Genomic DNA, 20,825 nt, shown 5'->3' on the forward strand with positions numbered 1-20,825 from the left:
GGCAGAGGCTGTAGTACAGTCACAGACTTCACTACTCCTTTATAGCTCTGCACCTCTAGACAGAGGCTGTAGTACAGTCAGAGACTTCACTACTATAGCTCCACACCTCTAGGCAGAGGCTGTAGTACAGTCACATAGACTTCACTACTCCTTTATAGCTCTGCACCTCTAGGCAGAGGCTGTAGTACAGTCACAGACTTCACTACTCCTTTATAGCTCCACACCTCTAGGCAGAGGCTGTAGTACAGTCACAGACTTCAATACTCCTTTATAGCTCTGCACCTCTAGGCAGAGGCTGTAGTACAGTCACAGACTTCACTACTCCTTTATAGCTCTGCACCTCTAGACAGAGGCTGTAGTACAGTCAGAGACTTCACTACTCCTTTATAGCTCCACACCTCTAGGCAGAGGCTGTAGTACAGTCATAGACTTCACTACTCCTTTATAGCTCTGCACCTCTAGGCAGAGGCTGTAGTACAGTCACAGACTTCACTACTCCTTTATAGCTCCACACCTCTAGGCAGAGGCTGTAGTACAGTCACAGACTTCAATACTCCTTTATAGCTCTGCACCTCTAGGCAGAGGCTGTAGTACAGTCACAGACTTCACTACTCCTTTATAGCTCTGCACCTCTAGGCAGAAGCTGTAGTACAGTCACAGACTTCACTACTCCTTTATAGCTCCACACCTCTAGGCAGAGGCTGTAGTACAGTCACAGACTTCAATACTCCTTTATAGCTCCACACCTCTAGGCAGAGGCTGTAGTACAGTCACAGATTTCACTACTCCTTTATAGCTCCACACCTCTAGGCAGAGGCTGTAGTACAGTCACATAGACTTCACTACTCCTTTATAGCTCCACACCTCTAGGCAGAGGCTGTAGTACAGTCACATAGACTTCACTACTCCTTTATAGCTCTGCACCTCTAGGCAGAGGCTGTAGTACAGTCACAGACTTCAATACTCCTTTATAGCTCTGCACCTCTAGACAGAGGCTGTAGTACAGTCACATAGACTTCACTACTCCTTTATAGCTCTGCACCTCTAGGCAGAGGCTGTAGTACAGTCACAGACTTCAGTACTCCTTTAAAAAGCTCTACAGGACGAATGACTATTTCCATGAAGTTCTATCTACAGTGAGGGAAAAAAGTATTTGATCCCCTGCTGATTTTGTACGTTTGCCCACTGACAAAGAAATGATCAGTCTATAATTTTAATGGTAGGTTTATTTGAACAGTGAGAGACAGAATAACAACAACAAAATCCATGACAAAAATGTTATAAATTGATTTGCATTTTAATGAGGGAAATAAGTATTTGACCCCTCTGCAAAACATGACTTAGTACTTGGTGGAAAAACCCTTGTTGGCAATCACAGAGGTCAGACGTTTCTTGTAGTTGGCCTCCAGGTTTGCACACATCTCAGGAGGGATTTTGTCCCACTCCTCTTTGCAGATCTTCTCCAAGTCATTAAGGTTTCGAGGCTGACGTTTGGCAACTCGAACCTTCAGCTCCCTCCACAGATTTTCTATGGGATTAAGCTCTGGAGACTGGCTAGGCCACTCCAGGGCCTTAATGTGCTTCTTCTTGAGCCACTCCTTTGTTGCCTTGGCCGTGTGTTTTGGGTCATTGTCATGCTGGAATACCCATCCACGACCCATTTTCAATGCCCTGGCTGAGGGAAGGAGGTTCTCACCCAAGATTTGACGGTACATGGCCCCGTCCATCGTCCCTTTTATGCGGTGAAGTTGTCCTGTCCCCTTAGCAGAAAAACACCCCCAAAGAATAATGTTTCCACCTCCATGTTTGACGGTGGGGATGGTGTTCTTGGGGTCATAGGCAGCAATCCACCTCCTTGATGCCAAAGAGCTCCATTTTGGTGTCATCTGACCACAACACTTTCTCCCAGTTGTCCTCTGAATCATTTAGATGTTCATTGGCACACTTCAGACGGGCATGTACAGTGCCTTGCGAAAGTATTCGGCCCCCTTGAACTTTGCGACTTTTTGCCACATTTCAGGCTTCAAACATAAAGATATAAAACTGTATTTTTTTGTGAAGAATCAACAACAAGTGGGACACAATCATGAAGTGGAACGACATTTATTGGATATTTCAAACTTTTTTAACAAATCAAAAACTGAAAAATTGGGCGTGCAAAATTATTCAGCCCCCTTAAGTTAATACTTTGTAGCGCCACCTTTTGCTGCGATTACAGCTGTAAGTCGCTTGGGGTATGTCTCTATCAGTTTTGCTCATCGAGAGACTGAAATTGTTTCCCATTCCTCCTTGCAAAACAGCTCGAGCTCAGTGAGGTTGGATGGAGAGCATTTGTGAACAGCAGTTTTCAGTTCTTTCCACAGATTCTCGATTGGATTCAGGTCTGGACTTTGACTTGGCCATTCTAACACCTGGATATGTTTATTTTTGAACCATTCCATTGTAGATTTTGCTTTATGTTTTGGATCATTGTCTTGTTGGAAGACAAATCTCCCAGTCTCAGGTCTTTTGCAGACTCCATCAGGTTTTCTTCCAGAATGGTCCTGTATTTGGCTCCATCCATCTTCCCATCAATTTTAACCATCTTCCCTGTCCCTGCTGAAGAAAAGCAGGCCCAAACCATGATGCTGCCACCACCATGTTTGACAGTGGGGATGGTGTGTTCAGGGTGATGAGCTGTGTTGCTTTTACGCCAAACATAACGTTTTGCATTGTTGCCAAAAAGTTCAATTTTGGTTTCATCTGACCAGAGCACCTTCTTCCACATGTTTGGTGTGTCTCCCAGGTGGCTTGTGGCAAACTTTAAACAACACTTTTTATGGATATCTTTAAGAAATGGCTTTCTTCTTGCCACTCTTCCATAAAGGCCAGATTTGTGCAATATACGACTGATTGTTGTCCTATGGACAGAGTCTCCCACCTCAGCTGTAGATCTCTGCAGTTCATCCAGAGTGATCATGGGCCTCTTGGCTGCATCTCTGATCAGTCTTCTCCTTGTATGAGCTGAAATTTTAGAGGGACGGCCAGGTCTTGGTAGATTTGCAGTGGTCTGATACTCCTTCCATTTCAATATTATCGCTTGCACAGTGCTCCTTGGGATGTTTAAAGCTTGGGAAATCTTTTTTGTATCCAAATCCGGCTTTAAACTTCTTCACAACAGTATCTCGGACCTGCCTGGTGTGTTCCTTGTTCTTCATGATGCTCTCTGCGCTTTTAACGGACCTCTGAGACTATCACAGTGCAGGTGCATTTATACGGAGACTTGATTACACACAGGTGGATTGTATTTATCATCATTAGTCATTTAGGTCAACAATGGATCATTCAGAGATCCTCACTGAACTTCTGGAGAGAGTTTGCTGCACTGAAAGTAAAGGGGCTGAATAATTTTGCACGCCCAATTTTTCAGTTTTTGATTTGTTAAAAAAGTTTGAAATATCCAATAAATGTTGTTCCACTTCATGATTGTGTCCCACTTGTTGTTGATTCTTCACAAAAAATACAGTTTTATATCTTTATGTTTGAAGCCTGAAATGTGGCAAAAGGTCACAAAGTTCAAGGGGGCCGAATAATTTCGCAAGGCACTGTATATGTGCTTTCTTGAGCAGGGGGACCTTGTGGGCGCTGCAGGATTTCAGTCCTTCACAGCGTAGTGTGTTACCAATTGTTTTCTTGATGACTATGGTCCCAGCTGCCTTGAGATCATTGACAAGATCCTCCCGTGTAGTTCTGGGCTGATTCCTCACCGTTCTCATGTTCATTGCAACTCCACGAGGTGAGATCTTGCATGGAGCCCCAGGCCGAGGGAGATTGACAGTTATTTTGTGTTTCTTCCATTCGCGAATAATCGTACCAACTGTTGTCACCTTCTCACTAAGCTGCTTGGCGATGGTCTTGTAGCCCATTCCAGCCTTGTGTAGGTCTAGAATCTTGTCCCTGACATCCTTGGAGAGCTCTTTGGTCTTGGCCATGGTGGAGAGTTTGGAATCTGATTGATTGATTGCTTCTGTGGACAGGTGTCTTTTATACAGGTAACAAACTGAGATTAGGGGCACTCCCTTTAAGAGTGTGCTCTAATCTCAGCTCGTTACCTGTATAAAAGACACCTGGGAGCCAGAAATCTTTCTGATTGAGAGGGGGTCAAATACTTATTTCCCTCATTAAAATGCAAATCAATTTATAACATTTTTGACATGCGTTTTTCGGGATTCTTTTGTTTTTATTCTGTCTCTCACTGTTCAAATAAACCTACCATTAAAATTATAGACGGATCATTTCTTTGTCAGTGGGCAAACATACAAAATCAGCAGGGGATTAAATACTCGTTTCCCTCACTGTATGCACATATGAACTCTGGGACAACCTTGATACAAGTGCCAACACCAGCATGCATAGGCCTACTGCAGATAGGCCTATGATCAACAAAATTCTGCTCAGTTATTTTCAAAGATAGGAATCTCATGATGGGTGACCCTCATACACTAGATGCAACCAAAACCAATAGAGACATCTTGTGGGAAACATAATAATACCTAAACACAAACTGCTATTGACTAAAATAAGTGAGACACAGTGCAGACCTGTGTCTTTACCATACAGTTAGATAGATGACTCACCTTTGCATATGTGCCATTAAAGGGTCTGTGACAGCATGGGCTCCATTTTGACCAGTGGAGGCTGGTGGGAGGAGTTATAGGAGGACGGGCTCTTGTTTTAATGGCTGGAATGGAATGAAATGGAACGGTATCAAACATATGGAAACCGCGTGTTTGACTCCATTCCACGAATGACTTTCCTACCATTACACAGAGTCTGTCCTCCTATAGCTCCTCTCCCCAGCCTCCACTGGTTTTGAAGTAGTCAATTTCTTCTTCACGATTGGCTGATCTCTCCTGATGACTCGGGTTGGACATGAGTCCAACAGTGTCACTAGGGGGGGATCAGTCAAGGAAGTAGGAAGTCCCACCCATTTGACGACATTAAAATGGTGGAAGCACTGATTGGCGATGCCATGCTAATACAGTCTTTTTGCCACTAGAGGCCTCTCTCATTCTCTATGGTCTGTAGGACCCATTGGACATCATATTCAGGGTTTGGGAGTAATGTAATCTGATTACAAAAAACAGTAACTGTAATCAATTACATTACCAGCAATGATGTTGTAATCTGATTACAGATACTTTTGAAAAAATGGATGATTACTTCTTGGATTACTTTTAAATTCCCAAAAGTATGTTTTTTTTCCCAATGACATTCAATTCAGCATTGAAAAACAGCACACGTTTCAGTTTGTTCCACCTGAGTGAGACTGACCACAGAAACCACTATGATGACAAACCTAAGGCATTTGATCTATCATTTTTGTCTTCTAATGCCTCTTAAAGGTAATCTGAAAGTAATCAGATTTAAACCCAGTCGGACGACACGCAGGCAACCTACGTTCAAACCCAGTTGGAACTAAAGACAGTTTTAGCCTGCTGAGCTAAAGCTTAATCAAATCTGTTTTTCAGAAACATACATTTTCTAGCTCTGCAAAATTTTTACATTTGGCGTTACATAACCAACAAAACATGTTTATATTGTGAAAAAAACAACAACTGCAAAATGTTGTCTTTGTAATCAGGAATAATTTAGTTGTATTGCTTATCTTGAACATCGGCTCGCTGGTTTTGAATAGAGTAGAATAGAGTACAGTAGAGTAGAATACAATATAATAGAGTAGAATAGAGTACAGTAGAGTAGAATACAGTATAATAGAGTAGAATAGAGTACAGTAGAGTAGAATACAGTATAATAGAGTAGAATAGAGTACAGTAGAGTAAAATACAGTATAATAGAGTAGAATAGAGTACAGTAGAGTAGAATACAGTATAATAGAGTACAGTAGAGTAGAATACAGTATAATAGAGTACAGTAGAGTGGAATACAGTAGAATAGAGTACAGTAGAGTAGAATACAGTATAAAAGAGTAGAATAGAGTACAGTAGAGTATAATAGAGTACAGTAGAGTAAAATACAGTATAATAGAGTAGAATGGAGTACAGTAGAGTAGAATACGGTATAATAGAGTAGAATAGAGGACAGTAGAGTAGAATACAGTATAATAGAGTAGAATAGAGTACAGTAGAGTTGAATACAGTAGAATAATAGAGTACAGTTGAGTAGAATACAGTATAATAGAGTAGAATGGAGTACAGTAGATTGGAATACAGTAGAATAGAGTAGAATAGAGTACAGTAGTGTTGAATTCAGTAGAATACAGTATAATAGAGTACAGTGGAGTAGAATACATTAGAATGGAGTAGAATAGAGTACAGTAGAGCAGAATACAGTATAATAAAGTAGAATGGAGTACAGTAGATTAGAATACAGTATAATAGAGTATAACAGAGTACAGTAGAGTAGAATAGAGTACACTGGAGTAGAATACAGTAGAATAGAGTACAGTGGAGTAGAATACATCGAATGGAGTAGAATAGAGTACAGTAGAGTAGAATACAGTATAATAGAGTAGAATAGAGTACAGTAGAGTAGAATAGAGTACAGTGGAGTAGAATACAGTAGAATAGAGTACAGTAGAGTATAATACAATATAATGGAGTAAAATAGAGTACGCTAGAGTAGAATACAGTAGAATAGAGTAGAGTAGATTAGAATACAGTATAATAGAGTAGAATAGAGTACAGTAGAGTAGAATACAGTATAATAGAGTAGAATAGAGTACAGTAGAGTAGAATACAGTATAATAGAGTAGAATAGAGTACAGTAGAGTAAAATACAGTATAATAGAGTAGAATGGAGTACAGTAGAGTAGAATACAGTATAATAGAGTAGAAGAGTACAGTAGAGTTGAATACAGTAGAATAGAGTAGAATAGAGTACAGTAGAGTAGAATACAGTATAATAGAGTAGAATAGAGTACATTTAGAGTTGAATACAGTAGAATAGAGTAGAATAGAGTACAGTCGAGTAGAATACAGTATAATAGAGGAGAATAGAGTACAGTAGAGTAGAATACAGTATAATAGAGTAGAATAGAGTACAGTAGAGTTGAATACAGTAGAATTATGTAGAATAGAGTACAATCGAGTATAATACAGTATAATAGAGTAGAATAGAGTACAGTAAAGTAGAATACAGTATAATAGAGTAGAATAGAGTACAGTAGAGTAGAATATAGTATAATAGAGTACAGTAGAGTAGAATACAGTAGAATAGAGTGCAGTAGAGTAGAATACAGTATAATAGAGTACAGTAGAGTGGAATACAGTAGAATAGAGTACAGTAGAGTAGAATACAGTATAATAGAGTAGAATAGAGTACAGTAGAGTATAATAGAGTACAGTAGAGTAAAATACAGTATAATAGAGTAGAATGGAGTACAGTAGAGTAGAATACGGTATAATAGAGTAGAATAGAGGACAGTAGAGTAGAATACAGTATAATAGAGTAGAATAGAGTACAGTAGAGTTGAATACAGTAGAATAGAGTACAGTTGAGTAGAATACAGTATAATAGAGTAGAATGGAGTACAGTAGATTGGAATACAGTAGAATAGAGTAGAATAGAGTACAGTAGTGTTGAATTCAGTAGAATACAGTATAATAGAGTACAGTGGAGTAGAATACATTAGAATGGAGTAGAATAGAGTACAGTAGAGCAGAATACAGTATAATAAAGTAGAATGGAGTACAGTAGATTAGAATACAGTATAATAGAGTATAACAGAGTACAGTAGAGTAGAATAGAGTACACTGGAGTAGAATACAGTAGAATAGAGTACAGTGGAGTAGAATAGAGTACAGTGGAGTAGAATACAGTAGAATAGAGTACAGTAGGGTAGAATACAGTATAATAGAGTAGAATAGAGTACAGTAGAGTAGAATAGAGTACAGTGGAGTAGAATACAGTAGAATAGAGTACAGTAGAGTATAATACAATATAATGGAGTAAAATAGAGTACGCTAGAGTAGAATACAGTAGAATAGAGTAGAGTAGAGTAGAATACAATATAATGGAGTAGAATAGAGTACGGTAGAGTAGAATACAGTAGAATAGAGTACAGTAGAGTAGAATAAAGTAGAATTGAGTAGAATAAAGTAGATGGAAACAGATCTAACACAAGTCTCCAATCTCCACTGAAATATTTTTTCATCTGTCCGAGTGGATACTGGCCCTTGATCTAGCCCAGGGTTTCTTAAACTATGGGTCAGGACCAAAAGTGGGCCCTGGGCATGTGAGAGGTGGGTATTATTTATTCTTAATTTGAATCATTGGATGACGATTTGGGTCAAGGGAAGACTGTCAATTTCTCATTTGGGTCTCGAGCATCTTGGTCATTCAACTTTAACAAAAACATTTGAACTAATATGCTTTTAATATCAAAGTTATTTTCTTCTTTGTAGGAATGAACATCAACTAATTTACCGCAATACATGGCTCACGTTAGGCTTCTCCTCAAAGCACAAAATACTGTGAAAAGTCCACATCTGGACTGTAACTTGGTTGGATATGTGCTGAATGGAAGTCTGGAAAAGCTGACTGATATTTGCATGGTGTATGTACACCGTTCAGTATAGGGTTTGTTATTCATAATTCAGATGTATGGGGCAGCAGATGGGGCAGCAAGGTAGCCTAGTGGTTAGTGTTGGACAAGTAACCGAAAGGTTGCAAGTTCAAATCCTCCGAGCTGACAAGGTACAAGTCTGTCGTTCTGCCCCTCAACAGGCAGTTAACCCACTGCTCCTAGGCTGTCATTGAAAATAAGAATTTGTTCTTAACTGTCTTGCCTAGTTAAATAAAGGTTAAACATTTACTGTTAATATACACCAATTGTAAAATCATTTTTAATTTGAAGTGATTACAAAAATGTCATGTTATAATTTCTGATGTGTTTTTGGAACAAATATGACCTATAATGACTCTGGAAAGTTTTGGAATTCTTTTTCTTCCACCAAATCAGTTAAAGAGATTATATTACATCACATAAATGGATTTAAATGTTTAAAAATATATATATTATATGACATCAAAACATGATTTTTAGATTACAGAAAGAGTATCATATTTATATTTACGATGTATCTGTCTGAGATATTAAGAATTATATTCTCGATAAAATTAACCTTTTTAATGTTAACAATCATTCACAAATCAATAGCATTTTGTTCACTAACTTGATTTTCCCCTGTAAGCAAATTAGATGATTCCTTTAGCATAACCAAGTCAGAGTCAGAAAGCTTTAACACAGGACTCTTTATAACCTAGACAAACTCTCTTATAACATTTAACAAAATTAAATCAATATATACAATTTAGAAAAAAAGCAAAGAAACTCACCGACACATTGAGCGTCTTTCCGAGAGGCGCTTTTTAATAAGGAAACTGGTGAGTAGAGGGGGAAGCTATTTCAATGTTTTTAGAGATACATGGGGAATTCCCACATAGAGAAAGAATCTGATGCAGTTCATAGCCTCAACAGAAGAGAACAGAGCAGAGCAGGGGGACCTGGGCTCCGTCCAACTGAGCGCTAGTGTAGACTGATCTGTCCTAAAGTGAACAACACAAGACAACCAGCAGAACAGACACAATCAACACTATCAGTCTGGTATGTGTTAATTCTACTCTACACAGAAATACTAGAGTTTTATGTTATTTTCATTTTGTTGAACCTTTATTTAACTAGGCAAGTCAGTTAAGAACCAATTCTTATTTACAATGACGGCCTACCAAAAGGCCTCCTGTGGGGACGGGGGCTGGGATAAAAATATATATATATATACGTATATAGGACAAAACACACATCACGACAAGAGAGACACCACAACACTACATAAAGAGAGACCTAAGACAACAGCATAGCATGGCAGCAACACATGACAACAACATGGCAGCAACACATGGTAGCAACACAGCATGACAACAACATGGTAGCAACACAGCATGACAACAACATGGCAGCAACACATGACAACACTACATGGCAGCAGCACAACATTGTAGCAGCACAAAACATGGTACAAACATTATTGGACACAGACAACAGCACAAAGGGCAAGACGGTAGAGACAACAATACATCATGCAAAGCAACCTCAACTGTCAGTAAGAGTTCATGATTGAGTCTTTAAATGAAGAGATGGAGATAAAACTGTACAGTTTGAGTCTTTTTGCATCGTACACTTTAAGAATCATAACTAAAGTGTGATGGAAATTAAATGACATGAGGTCTCATGTGTAACTATGCACATTTAGTTTACATAACACAGCCATTAATGTCCATACAGTATAAGGCCTAATAACCAAGTCTAATCTCATTTATATTAAACTATACAATTTGACTTGAAGAGAATCCAATAGAATTGCCTTACTTTTACAGCCGTCAGAAAGGACAATTTTGCAACACAGGGTGATGATCTGACAATGCATTGCAAAGAAAGCTTACTATTTACCTTGATCTATGAATGTATAATATCGAACATAAAATAGGGATAATTTTGAGGTTGTGTCGTTATGTAGTCTTTGTTTAAATGATCAGTGTTGTGCTGCTGCACGGTGTAGACTACAGTCTACATGTTGCCATGGATCTCTTGGCCTGATGTAGGGGATTTCCTCCTCTCTCAAAACCCTATTTTCTTCTTTCCACTTTTAACTCTGAGAGGCTTGACAACAGCTGCACTCAACAAATAAAGCCCATCACATGCAGTACACCATACAGTAAAGTCCACCCAAGATGGCGTAGCAGTCGGACATGTGTCTTGTCCCGTCCTGTCCCGTGTAAATATTGTTTTCTTCATTTTATTCCAGTATATATTTCGTATATATATTTTAATCTCGCTTTCCATCTATGGACTGAATATACTCTCCTGCAACCCGCCTCACCCAATGTGGTACGGTTCTGCTATTTTTATACTTAATTAAGAACCAGAACCCCCATCAGAAGCTAGACAGCTAACTAGCTACTAGCTAGTATTTGGTTAGCCACTGCTAGCGGTCTTCACCGTTAACTCAGACACCAGCCAGCCTCAGCTCGGTCAATAGCTGCCAGTCTGTACAGCACAACATCAACCCAGAGCATATTGGACTGCTTTCTCTACCACATCTCCGGATTCCTACTGCAAACTCTGAATCTTTACACCGGATCATCGCAGCTAGCTAGCTGCAATCCGAGTGGCTACTCCTGGTTAACGTCTCTGTCCCAAAGCAAGCACCAGTTAGCCTTGAGCTAGCCTCGAGCTAGGCCCATCTCCCGGCTAGCCGAAGAGGTCCACCAGCTGATTATTGGGCTACAATACCTCTTTTGCCAATTGGCCTTGACCCTTTACTGCCGACACGGAGCCCAGCCAATCCATTACGACCGGTCTGTTGATGTAATCGTCCGAGGTGGTTTCAACAGGAACTTCCGTTGTGACATTGCCGAAGGCCAATCTGCTAGCTCCGGCCCGCTAGCTGTCTTGAGTCACCGTGTCTCCAGCTCGCCTAGCGTAGTAGCGACTACTGAATCGTCTCCCTGACTCACCTATTGCTACTTATTGGACCCTATGATCACTCGGCTACGCATGCCTCTCCCTATGTCAATATGTCTTGTCTATTGCTGTTTTGGTTAGTGATTATTGTCTTATTTCACTGTAGAGCACCCAGCCCTGCCCAATATGCCTTAGATAGCCCTTTTGTCCCACCCCCCACACATGCGGTGACCTCACCTGGCTTAACTGGTGCCTCATTGTCACTCAATGCCTAGGTTTACCTCCACTGTACTCACATCCTACCATACCCTTGTCTGTACATCATGCCTTGAATCTATTCTTCCACGCCCAGGAATCTGCTCCTTTTACTCTCTGTTCCGAATGCACTAGACGAACAGTTCTTATAGCCTTTTGCCGTACCCTTATCCAACTCCTCCTCTGTTCCTCTGGTGATGTAGAGGTTAACCCAGGCCCTGCAGCCCCAGGCACCACTCCCATTCCCCAGGCGCTCTCATTTGTTGACTTCTGTAACTGTAAAAGCCTTGGTTTCATGCATGTTAACATCAGAAGCCTCCTCCCTAAGTTTGTTTAATTCACTGCTTTAGCACACTCTGCCAACCCTGATGTCCTTGCCGTGTCTGAATCCTGGCTTAGGAAGGCCACCAAAAATCCCAACATTTCCATCCCCAACTACAACATTTTTCGACAAGATAGAACTGCCAAAGGGGGCGGAGTTGCAATCTACTGCAGAGATAGGTCTGTGCCCAAACAATTCGATCTTCTACTTTTAAAAATCCACCTTTCCAGAAACAAGTCTCTCACCGTTGCCGCTTGTTATAGATCCCTCTCAGCCCCCAGCTGTGCCCTGGACACCATATGTGAATTGATTGCCCCCCATTTATCTTCAGAGTTCGTACTGTTAGGTGACCTAAACTGGGATATGCTTACACCCCAGCCGCCCTACAATCTAAGCTAGATGCCCTCAATCTCACACAAATGATCAAGGAACCGACCATGTACAATCCTAAATCCTTAACCATGGGCAGACTCTTAGATATCATCCTGACCAACATGCCATCTAAATACACCTCTGCTGTCTTCAACCAGGATCTCAGCAATCACTGCCTCATTATTATTATTATTTTATTTTTTTGTGTGAATTTTTACCCTCTTTTTCTCCCCAATTTCGTGGTATCCAATTGTTTAGTAGCTACTATCTTGTCTCATCACTACAACTCCTGTACGGGCTCGGGAGAGACGAAGGTTGAAAATCATGCGTCCCCCGATACACAACCCAACCAAGACGCACTGCTTCTTAACACAGCGCTCATCCAACCCAGAAGCCAGCTGCACCAATGTGTCGGAGGAAACACTGTGCACCTGGCAACCTTGGTTAGCGCGCACTGCGCCCGGCCCGCCACAGGAGTCGCTGGTACGCGATGAGGATATCCTTACCGGCCAAACCCTCCCTAACCCGGACGACGCTAGGCCAATTGTGCGTCATGCAAATGACCACCCCTCATCACTGTCAAACGCTCCCTAAAACACTTCTGCAAGCAGGCCTTTCTAATCGACCTGGCCCGGGTATCTTGGAAGGATATTGACCTCATTCTGTCAGTCCATGGAGAATAAGAGCACCTCCTCCCAGCTGCCCACTGCACTGACGCTAGGAAACACTGTCACCACCGATAAATCCCCCTGCAGCAACTTGCCCAAACCCCCCCCTCTCTTTCTAGAATTATCCGCCGAAATTGTTGCAACCCCTATTACTAGCAGAGTGTCCAAAGAAGGGCCAGAAGTATACAGAATGGTGTCATCTGCGTAGAGGTGGATCAGAGAATCACCAGCAGCAAGAGCGACATCATTGATGTATATAGAGAAATGAGTTGGCCTGAGAAATGTATTTTACACCTGGGGTTACTATACATAACTTTAACTCATTGTATAAGAGATTCTCCAAAATTTAAAAAAAAGTCCAGGCATTTATATATAAATTCCAGTCATATTTTATCAAAGGCCTTTTCAAAGTCAGGTATGAATACCAGGCCTGGTTTCACATATTTTTAATAGTGTTCTATTATTTCCAGTACTTGTCTGTCATGGGCGTCCTCCTCTTCATCTGAAGAGGAGAGGCGAGAAGGATCGGAGGACCAAAATGCGGCTTTTGGTGCCAGTGGTATGTGTTCATGATGAAATTTAATAAAGAAAACACTGAACACTGAAACACTATACAAAAACAATAAACGAAATAACGACCATGAAGCTAATGAGAACTGTGCTGACACAAGCAATCAAAATAGACAATCACCCACAAAACCCAACACAAAACAGGCTACCTAAATATGATTCCCAATCAGAGACAATGACTAACACCTGCCTCTGATTGAGAACCATATCAGGCCCAAACACAGAAACAGACAAACTAGACACACAACATAGAATGCCCACTCAGATCACACCCTGACCAAACAAAACATAGAAACATACAAAGAAAACTATGGTCAGGGTGTGACATTGTCTTATATTATCTCCATGTAAAAAAAAAAAACCTGTCTGTTTAGGATTAACAATATCCGACAATACCTTTTTAATTCTATGCACTATGCATTTTGCCTGGATTTTAGCATCACAACACCGCAGTGTTGGGGTCCATTTTTTTTAGGGGGCCTAGATCTTTATATTTACCACCAGGGTCCTGTTTCAGTCATAGTAAAATCTAACCACCTTACTGAGTTTGTGATAGTTAACCATTTTTATAGGACTGGTTAAAACATGCTAATAAGCAAACCTTTTGAGTACATTGAAAAAGATTTTATATACTTCCCATTCAGCCCTGAAGTTTTCCCAGACTTGAATGCTTTAATTGCATCTAGAAGCTCCTCCTCTGTAACTAGTCCTTCACATGAGTCTTTCTGTACAGCTGTTAAGTTGACACTAAATTAATTAAATTAATTAGTGGAGATGGAGGAGACTGAAATGAAAACATTTAAGCTTTTAAAGTACTTTGCTTCCTCTTTCCAAACATTGTTTGGTAAATCATGGATGAGTTTCTGTGAATTATTTTGGTTAGCATTTCTGTGTTGGAAGATCAAAACGTAATTAGGGGCATTTTCTTCCATTTTCCATCCAGTTCGTTTCATTTTTATAATATATTACACTTGAGTTATTTTTGTTTTTCCTCTAAACTTATTCTGAACCTCTATGTTACAGTTTTTGTTGCTATATATCTGGACTGAGTTCTTTAGACCTCAATTGTTTTGTTTTAAAGATGAGTGTTGAATTGCATGGCCTCTTAAAAGCACATTTAAAAGTGTTCCTTACAATAAAGGGATCTGCTGTACCTATGTTGTGTAGGAAAAAGCAAGTTATGAATTATTCTTGGTATTGGTAAAAAAATATTTTGTCATCCAGTAGGCTTTGAATACATTTCCAATATCCTCGCCCTTGTGGAAATTCTGTAAGAGTAATGTGTATACCAGTTATGTGATGGTTATGTGATGGTTAGACTGCATTCTGTCCCCTTTCAACACTTTTAAAAACTTTTGGTGCCAGTGTAACAGATGTGAAACGGCTAGCTTAGTTAGCGGTGCACGCTAAATAGTGTTTCAATCAGTGACGTCACTTGCTCTGAGACCTTGAAGTAGTGGTTCCCCTTGCTCTGCAAGGGCCGTGGCTTTTGTGGAGCGATGGGTAACGATGCTTCGTGGGTGACTGTTGTTGATGTGTGCAGAGGGTCCCTGGGTCGAACCCGGGTATGGGCGAGGGGACGGTCTAAAGTTATACTGTTACACCAGAGAGAATGACATAAGAAAGTAGTCAAGACGACTAGCTTGATTGAGCCTCCGCCATGTATATCTCACAAGGTCAGGATATTTAAGCCTCCATATATCCACTAGTTTCAATATATCCATGACATTTGTAATTTCCTTAAGTGCATGGGAGATATTGAGGGGATAACCTTGTCTTTCGAACCTCGTTTTCCTCGTCTATCTACCCCCCTCCCCTACGCCCAGTTCAGAGGCACTTCAATATTTTGTCTTGCCAAGTCCACCTGTCTCCTCCATTTCATCTGGTTTCAAGTGACATTAATAAGAGATAATAGCTTTCACCTGGTCAGTCTGGTCAGTCTGTCATGGAAAGAGCAGGTGTTCATAATGTTTTGTATGCTCAGTGTCTATACATAGTCCTGGTCAGTCTGTCATGGAAAGAGCAGGTGTTCATGTTTTGTATGCTCAGTGTCTATACATAGTCCTGGTCAGTCTGTCATGGAAAGAGCAGGTGTTCATAATGTTTTGTATGCTCAGTGTATATACATAGTCCTGGTCAGTCTGTTATGGAAAGAGCAGGTGTTCATAATGTTTTGTATGCTCAGTGTATATACATAGTCCTGGTCAGTCTGTCATGGAAAGAGCAGGTGTTCATAATGTTTTGTATGCTCAGTGTATATACATAGTCCTGGTCAGTCTGTCATGGAAAGAGCAGGTGTTCATAATGTTTTGTATGCTCAGTGTATATACATAGTCCTGGTCAGTCTGTCATGGAAAGAGCAGGTGTTCATAATGTTTTGTATGCTCAGTGTATATACATAGTCCTGGTCAGTCTGTCATGGAAAGAGCAGGTGTTCATAATGTTTTGTATGCTCAGTGTATATACATAGTCCTGGTCAGTCTGTCATGGAAAGAGCAGGTGTTCATAATGTTTTGTACGCTCAGTGTCTATACATAATCCTGGTCAGTCTGTCATGGAAAGAGCAGGTGTTCATAATGTTTTGTATGCTCAGTGTATATACATAGTCCTGGTCAGTCTGTCATGGAAAGAGCAGGTGTTCATAATGTTTTGTACGCTCAGTGTCTATACATAGTCCTGGTCAGTCTGCCATGGAAAGAGCAGGTGTTCTTAATGTTTTGTATGCTCAGTGTCTATACATAATCCTGGTCAGTCTGTCATGGAAAGAGCAGGTGTTCATAATTTTTGTTCAGTGTCTATACATAGTCCTGGTCAGTCTGCCATGGAAAGAAGGTGTTCTTAAAATGCTCAATATACATAGTCCTGGTCAGTCTGTCAAAAGAAGGTGTTCTTAATGTTTTGTATGCTCAGTGTATATACATAGTCCTGATCTAAAAGATAGGTGTTCTTAATTTTTGTATGCTCAGTGTTTATACATAGTCCTGGTCAGTCTGCCATGGAAAGAGCAGGTGTTCATAATGTTTTGTACGCTTGTCTATACATAGTCCTGGTCAGTCTGCCATGGAAAGAGCAGGTGTTCTTAATGTTTTGTATGCTCAGTGTATATACATAGTCCTGGTCAGTCTGTCATGGAAAGAGCAGGTGTTCTTAATGTTTTGTATGCTCAGTGTATATACATAGTCCTGGTCAGTCTGTCATGGAAAGAGCAGGTGTTCATAATGTTTTGTACGCTCAGTGTATATACATAGTCCTGGTCAGTCTGTCATGGAAAGAGCAGGTGTTCATAATGTTTTGTACGCTCAGTGTTTATGCCAGAGGAAATATATAATTTCTCTCATAGTTGGGGCGGCAGGGTAGCCTAGTGGTTAGAGAGTTGGACTAGTAACTGGAAGGGTGCAAGTTCAAACCCCTGAGCTGACAAGGTACAAATCTGTCTTTCTGCCCCTGAACAGGCAGTTAACCCACTGTTCCTAGGCCGTCATTGAAAATAAGAATTTGTTCTTAACTGACTTGCCTAGTTAAATAAAGGTAAAAAAAAAAATTGTTCTGGTCAGTGAAATAAAGAATGTAATGGATGTGATTAAAATAAGCTATTATATTAACTATGAAGACCACAACATACTGTGTTTTTTAAGATTGTATGACTTCTATGTATTTTTGGTTCAGAGAGTGGGAGAGGCAGCGAGTGGGAGAGGTAGAGAGTGGGAGAGGCAGCGAGTGGGAGAGGCAGAGAGTGGGAGAGGCAGCGAGTGGGAGAGGCAGAGAGTGGGAGAGGCAGCGAGTGGGAGAGACAGAGAGTGGGAGAGGTAGAGAGTGGGAGAGGCAGAGAGTGGGAGAGACAAAGAGTGGGAGAGGCAGCGAGTGGGAGAGACAAAGAGTGGGAGAGGCAGAGAGTGGGAGAGGTAGAGAGTGGGAGAGGTAGAGAGTGGGAGAGGCAGTGAGTGGGAGAGACAGAGAGTGGGAGAGGCAGTGAGTGGGAGAGACAAAGAGTGGGAGAGGCAGCGAGTGGGAGAGACAGAGAGTGGGAGAGGTAGAGAGGGGAGAGGTAGGAGTGGGAGGGTAGAGCGAGTGGGAGAGGTAGAGAGTGGGAGAGGCAGCGAGTGGGAGAGGCAGAGAGTGGGAGAGGTAGAGAGTGGGAGAGGCAGTGAGTGGGAGAGGCAGTGAGTGGGAGAGGCAGAGAGTGGGAGAGGCAGCGAGTGGGAGAGGCAGCGAGAGGGAGAGGCAGTGAGTGGGAGAGGCAGCGAGTGGGAGAGGCAGTGAGTGAATTATACAAAGTGCCGTATCCAAAGTAGTAGCCTATCCCGAATAGAGTACCATTTGCTATTCCCTAAATAGTGTACTACACTTGACCTGGACCCATAGGACTCTTGTTAAAAGTAGTGCACTATACAGGGAATAGGGTGCCATAGGGCTCTGGTTAAAAGTAGTGCACTATATGGGGAAGAGGGTGCCATAGGGCTCTGGTTAAAAGTAGTGCACTATGTGTAGCGAATAGGGAGCCATTCAGGATGTAACTAGGGAGTTTCCTGATTCTAAATCTCTGCCCAGTGTCCCTCTGCCAATATCAATATTTAATCACTGAACGGTACCCAGAAGCTAACCAGGTAGCTAAACATAGTGAACCACTGACAAGGTCCAAATAGCAATCTATTCCCTATATAGTGCACTGCTTTTATCCAGGGCCCAATGGCACCCTATTCCCTATATAGTGCACTGCTTTTGATCAGGGCCCAATGGCACCCTATTCCCTATATAGTACACTACTTTTGATCAGGGCCCAATGGCACCCTATTCCCTATATAGTACACTACTTTTGACCAGGACCCATAGGGTTGTGTACTATATAAGGGATAAGGTGCCATTCTGGTAAGTAGAGATGTTGACACGGCCTTAACCCTGATCCTGCTGTATCTGCAGCTCTGTCAAGAGGAAATCAACACAGGGCATTACCGTAACACGATCTCAGTCCAAATGACTCATTACCCCGTCATCGGTGCATATTACACAGAAATGTGGACCTAAGAGCAATTTCGTTGAAAATGTATTCAATGCAGTTTCCAAAATTGTATGCATTTATACCAATATAGGTCATATCTTATCATTCAAAATCTGTCTTCAAAAAAGAAATGCCAACAGAATACAGTCCTACGACACCTTCCTTTTATTATCAGGAGACACAATGTAATGTTCCTAAAACCATACAGTATTCATTGGATGGATGACCTATTGACCTATTGCATTGTAGAAGCGCCATACAAAACACTTCAAGCCCTCAATAGGTTGATAGACACATAGCCAAGCAGTTTCCTATCTCTCACTTTCAATGTAAATACCACTAACACTACAGGGGTTCTGGGGAAAAAAAATGAAAAAAAATATTTGACATGAAAAAGACTGACACAGAGGTGACAGCTATCTGACACAGAGGTGACAGCTATCTGACACAGAGGTGACAGCTATCTGACACAGAGGTGACAGCTATCTGACACAGAGGTGACAGCTATCTGACACAGAGGTGACTGCTATCTGACACAGAGGTGACAGCTATCTGACACAGAGGTGACAGCTATCTGACACAGAGGCGACAGCTATCTGACACAGAGATGACAGCTATCTGACACAGAGATGACAGCTATCTGACACAGAGATGACAGCTATCTGACACAGAGGTGACAGCTATCTGACACAGAGATGACAGCTATCTGACACAGAGGCGACTCTGACACAGAGATGACAGTTATCTGACACAAAGGTGACTGCTATCTGACACAGAGGTGACAGCTATCTGACACAGAGGTGACAGCTAGACACAGAGGTGACAGCTATCTGACACAGAGGTGACAGCTATCTGACACAGAGGTGACAGCTATCTGACACAGAGGTGACAGCTATCTGACACAGAGATGACAGTTATCTGACACAGAGGTGACTGCTATCTGACACAGAGGTGACAGCTATCTGACACAGAGGCGACAGCTATCTGACACAGAGGCGACAGCTATCTGACACAGAGGCGACAGCTATCTGACACAGAGGCGACAGCTATCTGACACAGAGGCGACAGCTATCTGACACAGAGGCGACAGCTATCTGACACAGAGGCGACAGCTATCTGACACAGAGGTGACAGCTATCTGACACAGAGGTGACAGTTATCTGACACAGAGGTGACTGCTCTCTGACACAGAGGTGACAGCTATCTGACACAGAGGCGACAGCTATCTGACACAGAGGCGACAGCTATCTGACACAGAGGTGACAGCTATCTGACACAGAGGCGACAGCTATCTGACACAGAGGTGACAGCTATCTGACAGCTATCTGACACAGAGGTGACAGCTATCTGACAGCTATCTGACACAGAGGTGACAGCTATCTGACACAGAGGTGACAGCTATCTGACACAGAGGCGACAGCTATCTGACACAGAGGTGACAGCTATCTGACACAGAGGTGACAGCACAGAGCTCCAATGTTCCAATACTTTAAAAATGCATCATTAGTTATGGATAGGTGTAAGCATAGCAAGGTTATGAACATCCCTTGAACCAATTTAGATCTGTGATTACTTGAGGAAAGCTAGGAAAGAAGAAAGGAACAGAGACTCTGTGGGGAGGCTGTTGAGGTCATAGGTCACTTTGGCAGAGGAGTGGCAGCGGTGAGGGACAAACAGAGCAGACGGACTATCCCCACTGGGTTCAATGTGGATGTATACACAGCACAGTTGACCGGTAGATTGACAGCTTCAGTTGGTGTTCTAGAGTGTTCCAGAAGCTCCACTGGTGTTCTGGAGCCTTCTGGAAGCCTGCTGGGTGGTTCTGGTTCTAGAGTGTTCTAGAGCCTTCTGGAAGCCTGCTGGGTGGTTCTAGTCTTGTCCTCCACACAGCATCAGCAGGGTCTTACGGTAGTCCCCTGAGGTATCACCCTGAGAGGAAGCAGCAGCTTTTTAGGAACTTACTAAAACAGACTCCGTCCCAAATGGCACTATATAATAATAGGGGACCATTTGGGATGCATACAAATGTTTTTGTTCGTTTGTTGTTTTTTGTGAATTTTACCCCTTTTTCTCCCCAATTTCGTGGTATCCAATTGTTAGTAGCTACTATCTTGTCTCATCACTACAACTCCCGTACGGGCTCGGGAGAGACGAAGGTTGAAAGTCATGCGTCCTCCG

At 41.7% G+C, this 20,825-nt stretch overlaps 2 protein-coding genes and 1 long non-coding RNA gene across 5 annotated transcripts in view; 1 reads left to right on the plus strand and 2 right to left on the minus strand.

Moving 5' to 3' along the window:
• Positions 1-9,476, minus strand: part of LOC112236064 (TNFAIP3-interacting protein 1-like) — a 34,354-nt gene extending 24,878 nt beyond the window's left edge. Inside the window, exon 1 of one of the 2 annotated variants that reach the window (XM_042326103.1) lies at positions 9,340-9,476. The gene's annotated coding sequence lies outside the window, so the exon portion shown is untranslated. Of the gene's footprint in view, positions 1-4,616; positions 4,700-9,339 lie in introns of those variants that run through there. The other variant, XM_042326104.1, reaches the window with a different exon arrangement.
• LOC121846950 overlaps positions 9,463-20,825 on the plus strand; it is a 54,907-nt gene continuing 43,544 nt past the window's right edge. Inside the window, exon 1 of the long non-coding RNA XR_006083948.1 lies at positions 9,463-9,607. This is a non-coding gene — a long non-coding RNA (uncharacterized LOC121846950). The remainder of the gene's footprint in view (positions 9,608-20,825) is intronic.
• LOC112236059 (annexin A6) overlaps positions 19,443-20,825 on the minus strand; it is a 32,576-nt gene continuing 31,193 nt past the window's right edge. Inside the window, exon 25 of one of the 2 annotated variants that reach the window (XM_042326108.1) lies at positions 19,443-20,576. In XM_042326108.1, the coding sequence (XP_042182042.1) occupies positions 20,517-20,576 (60 nt within the window). In that variant the 3' untranslated portion in view covers positions 19,443-20,516. The remainder of the gene's footprint in view (positions 20,577-20,825) is intronic. The other variant, XM_042326109.1, reaches the window with a different exon arrangement.

This window comes from Oncorhynchus tshawytscha, linkage group LG08 (genome assembly GCF_018296145.1).
Source record: "Oncorhynchus tshawytscha isolate Ot180627B linkage group LG08, Otsh_v2.0, whole genome shotgun sequence".
In the NCBI taxonomy this organism is placed as follows: Eukaryota; Metazoa; Chordata; class Actinopteri; order Salmoniformes; family Salmonidae; genus Oncorhynchus; species Oncorhynchus tshawytscha.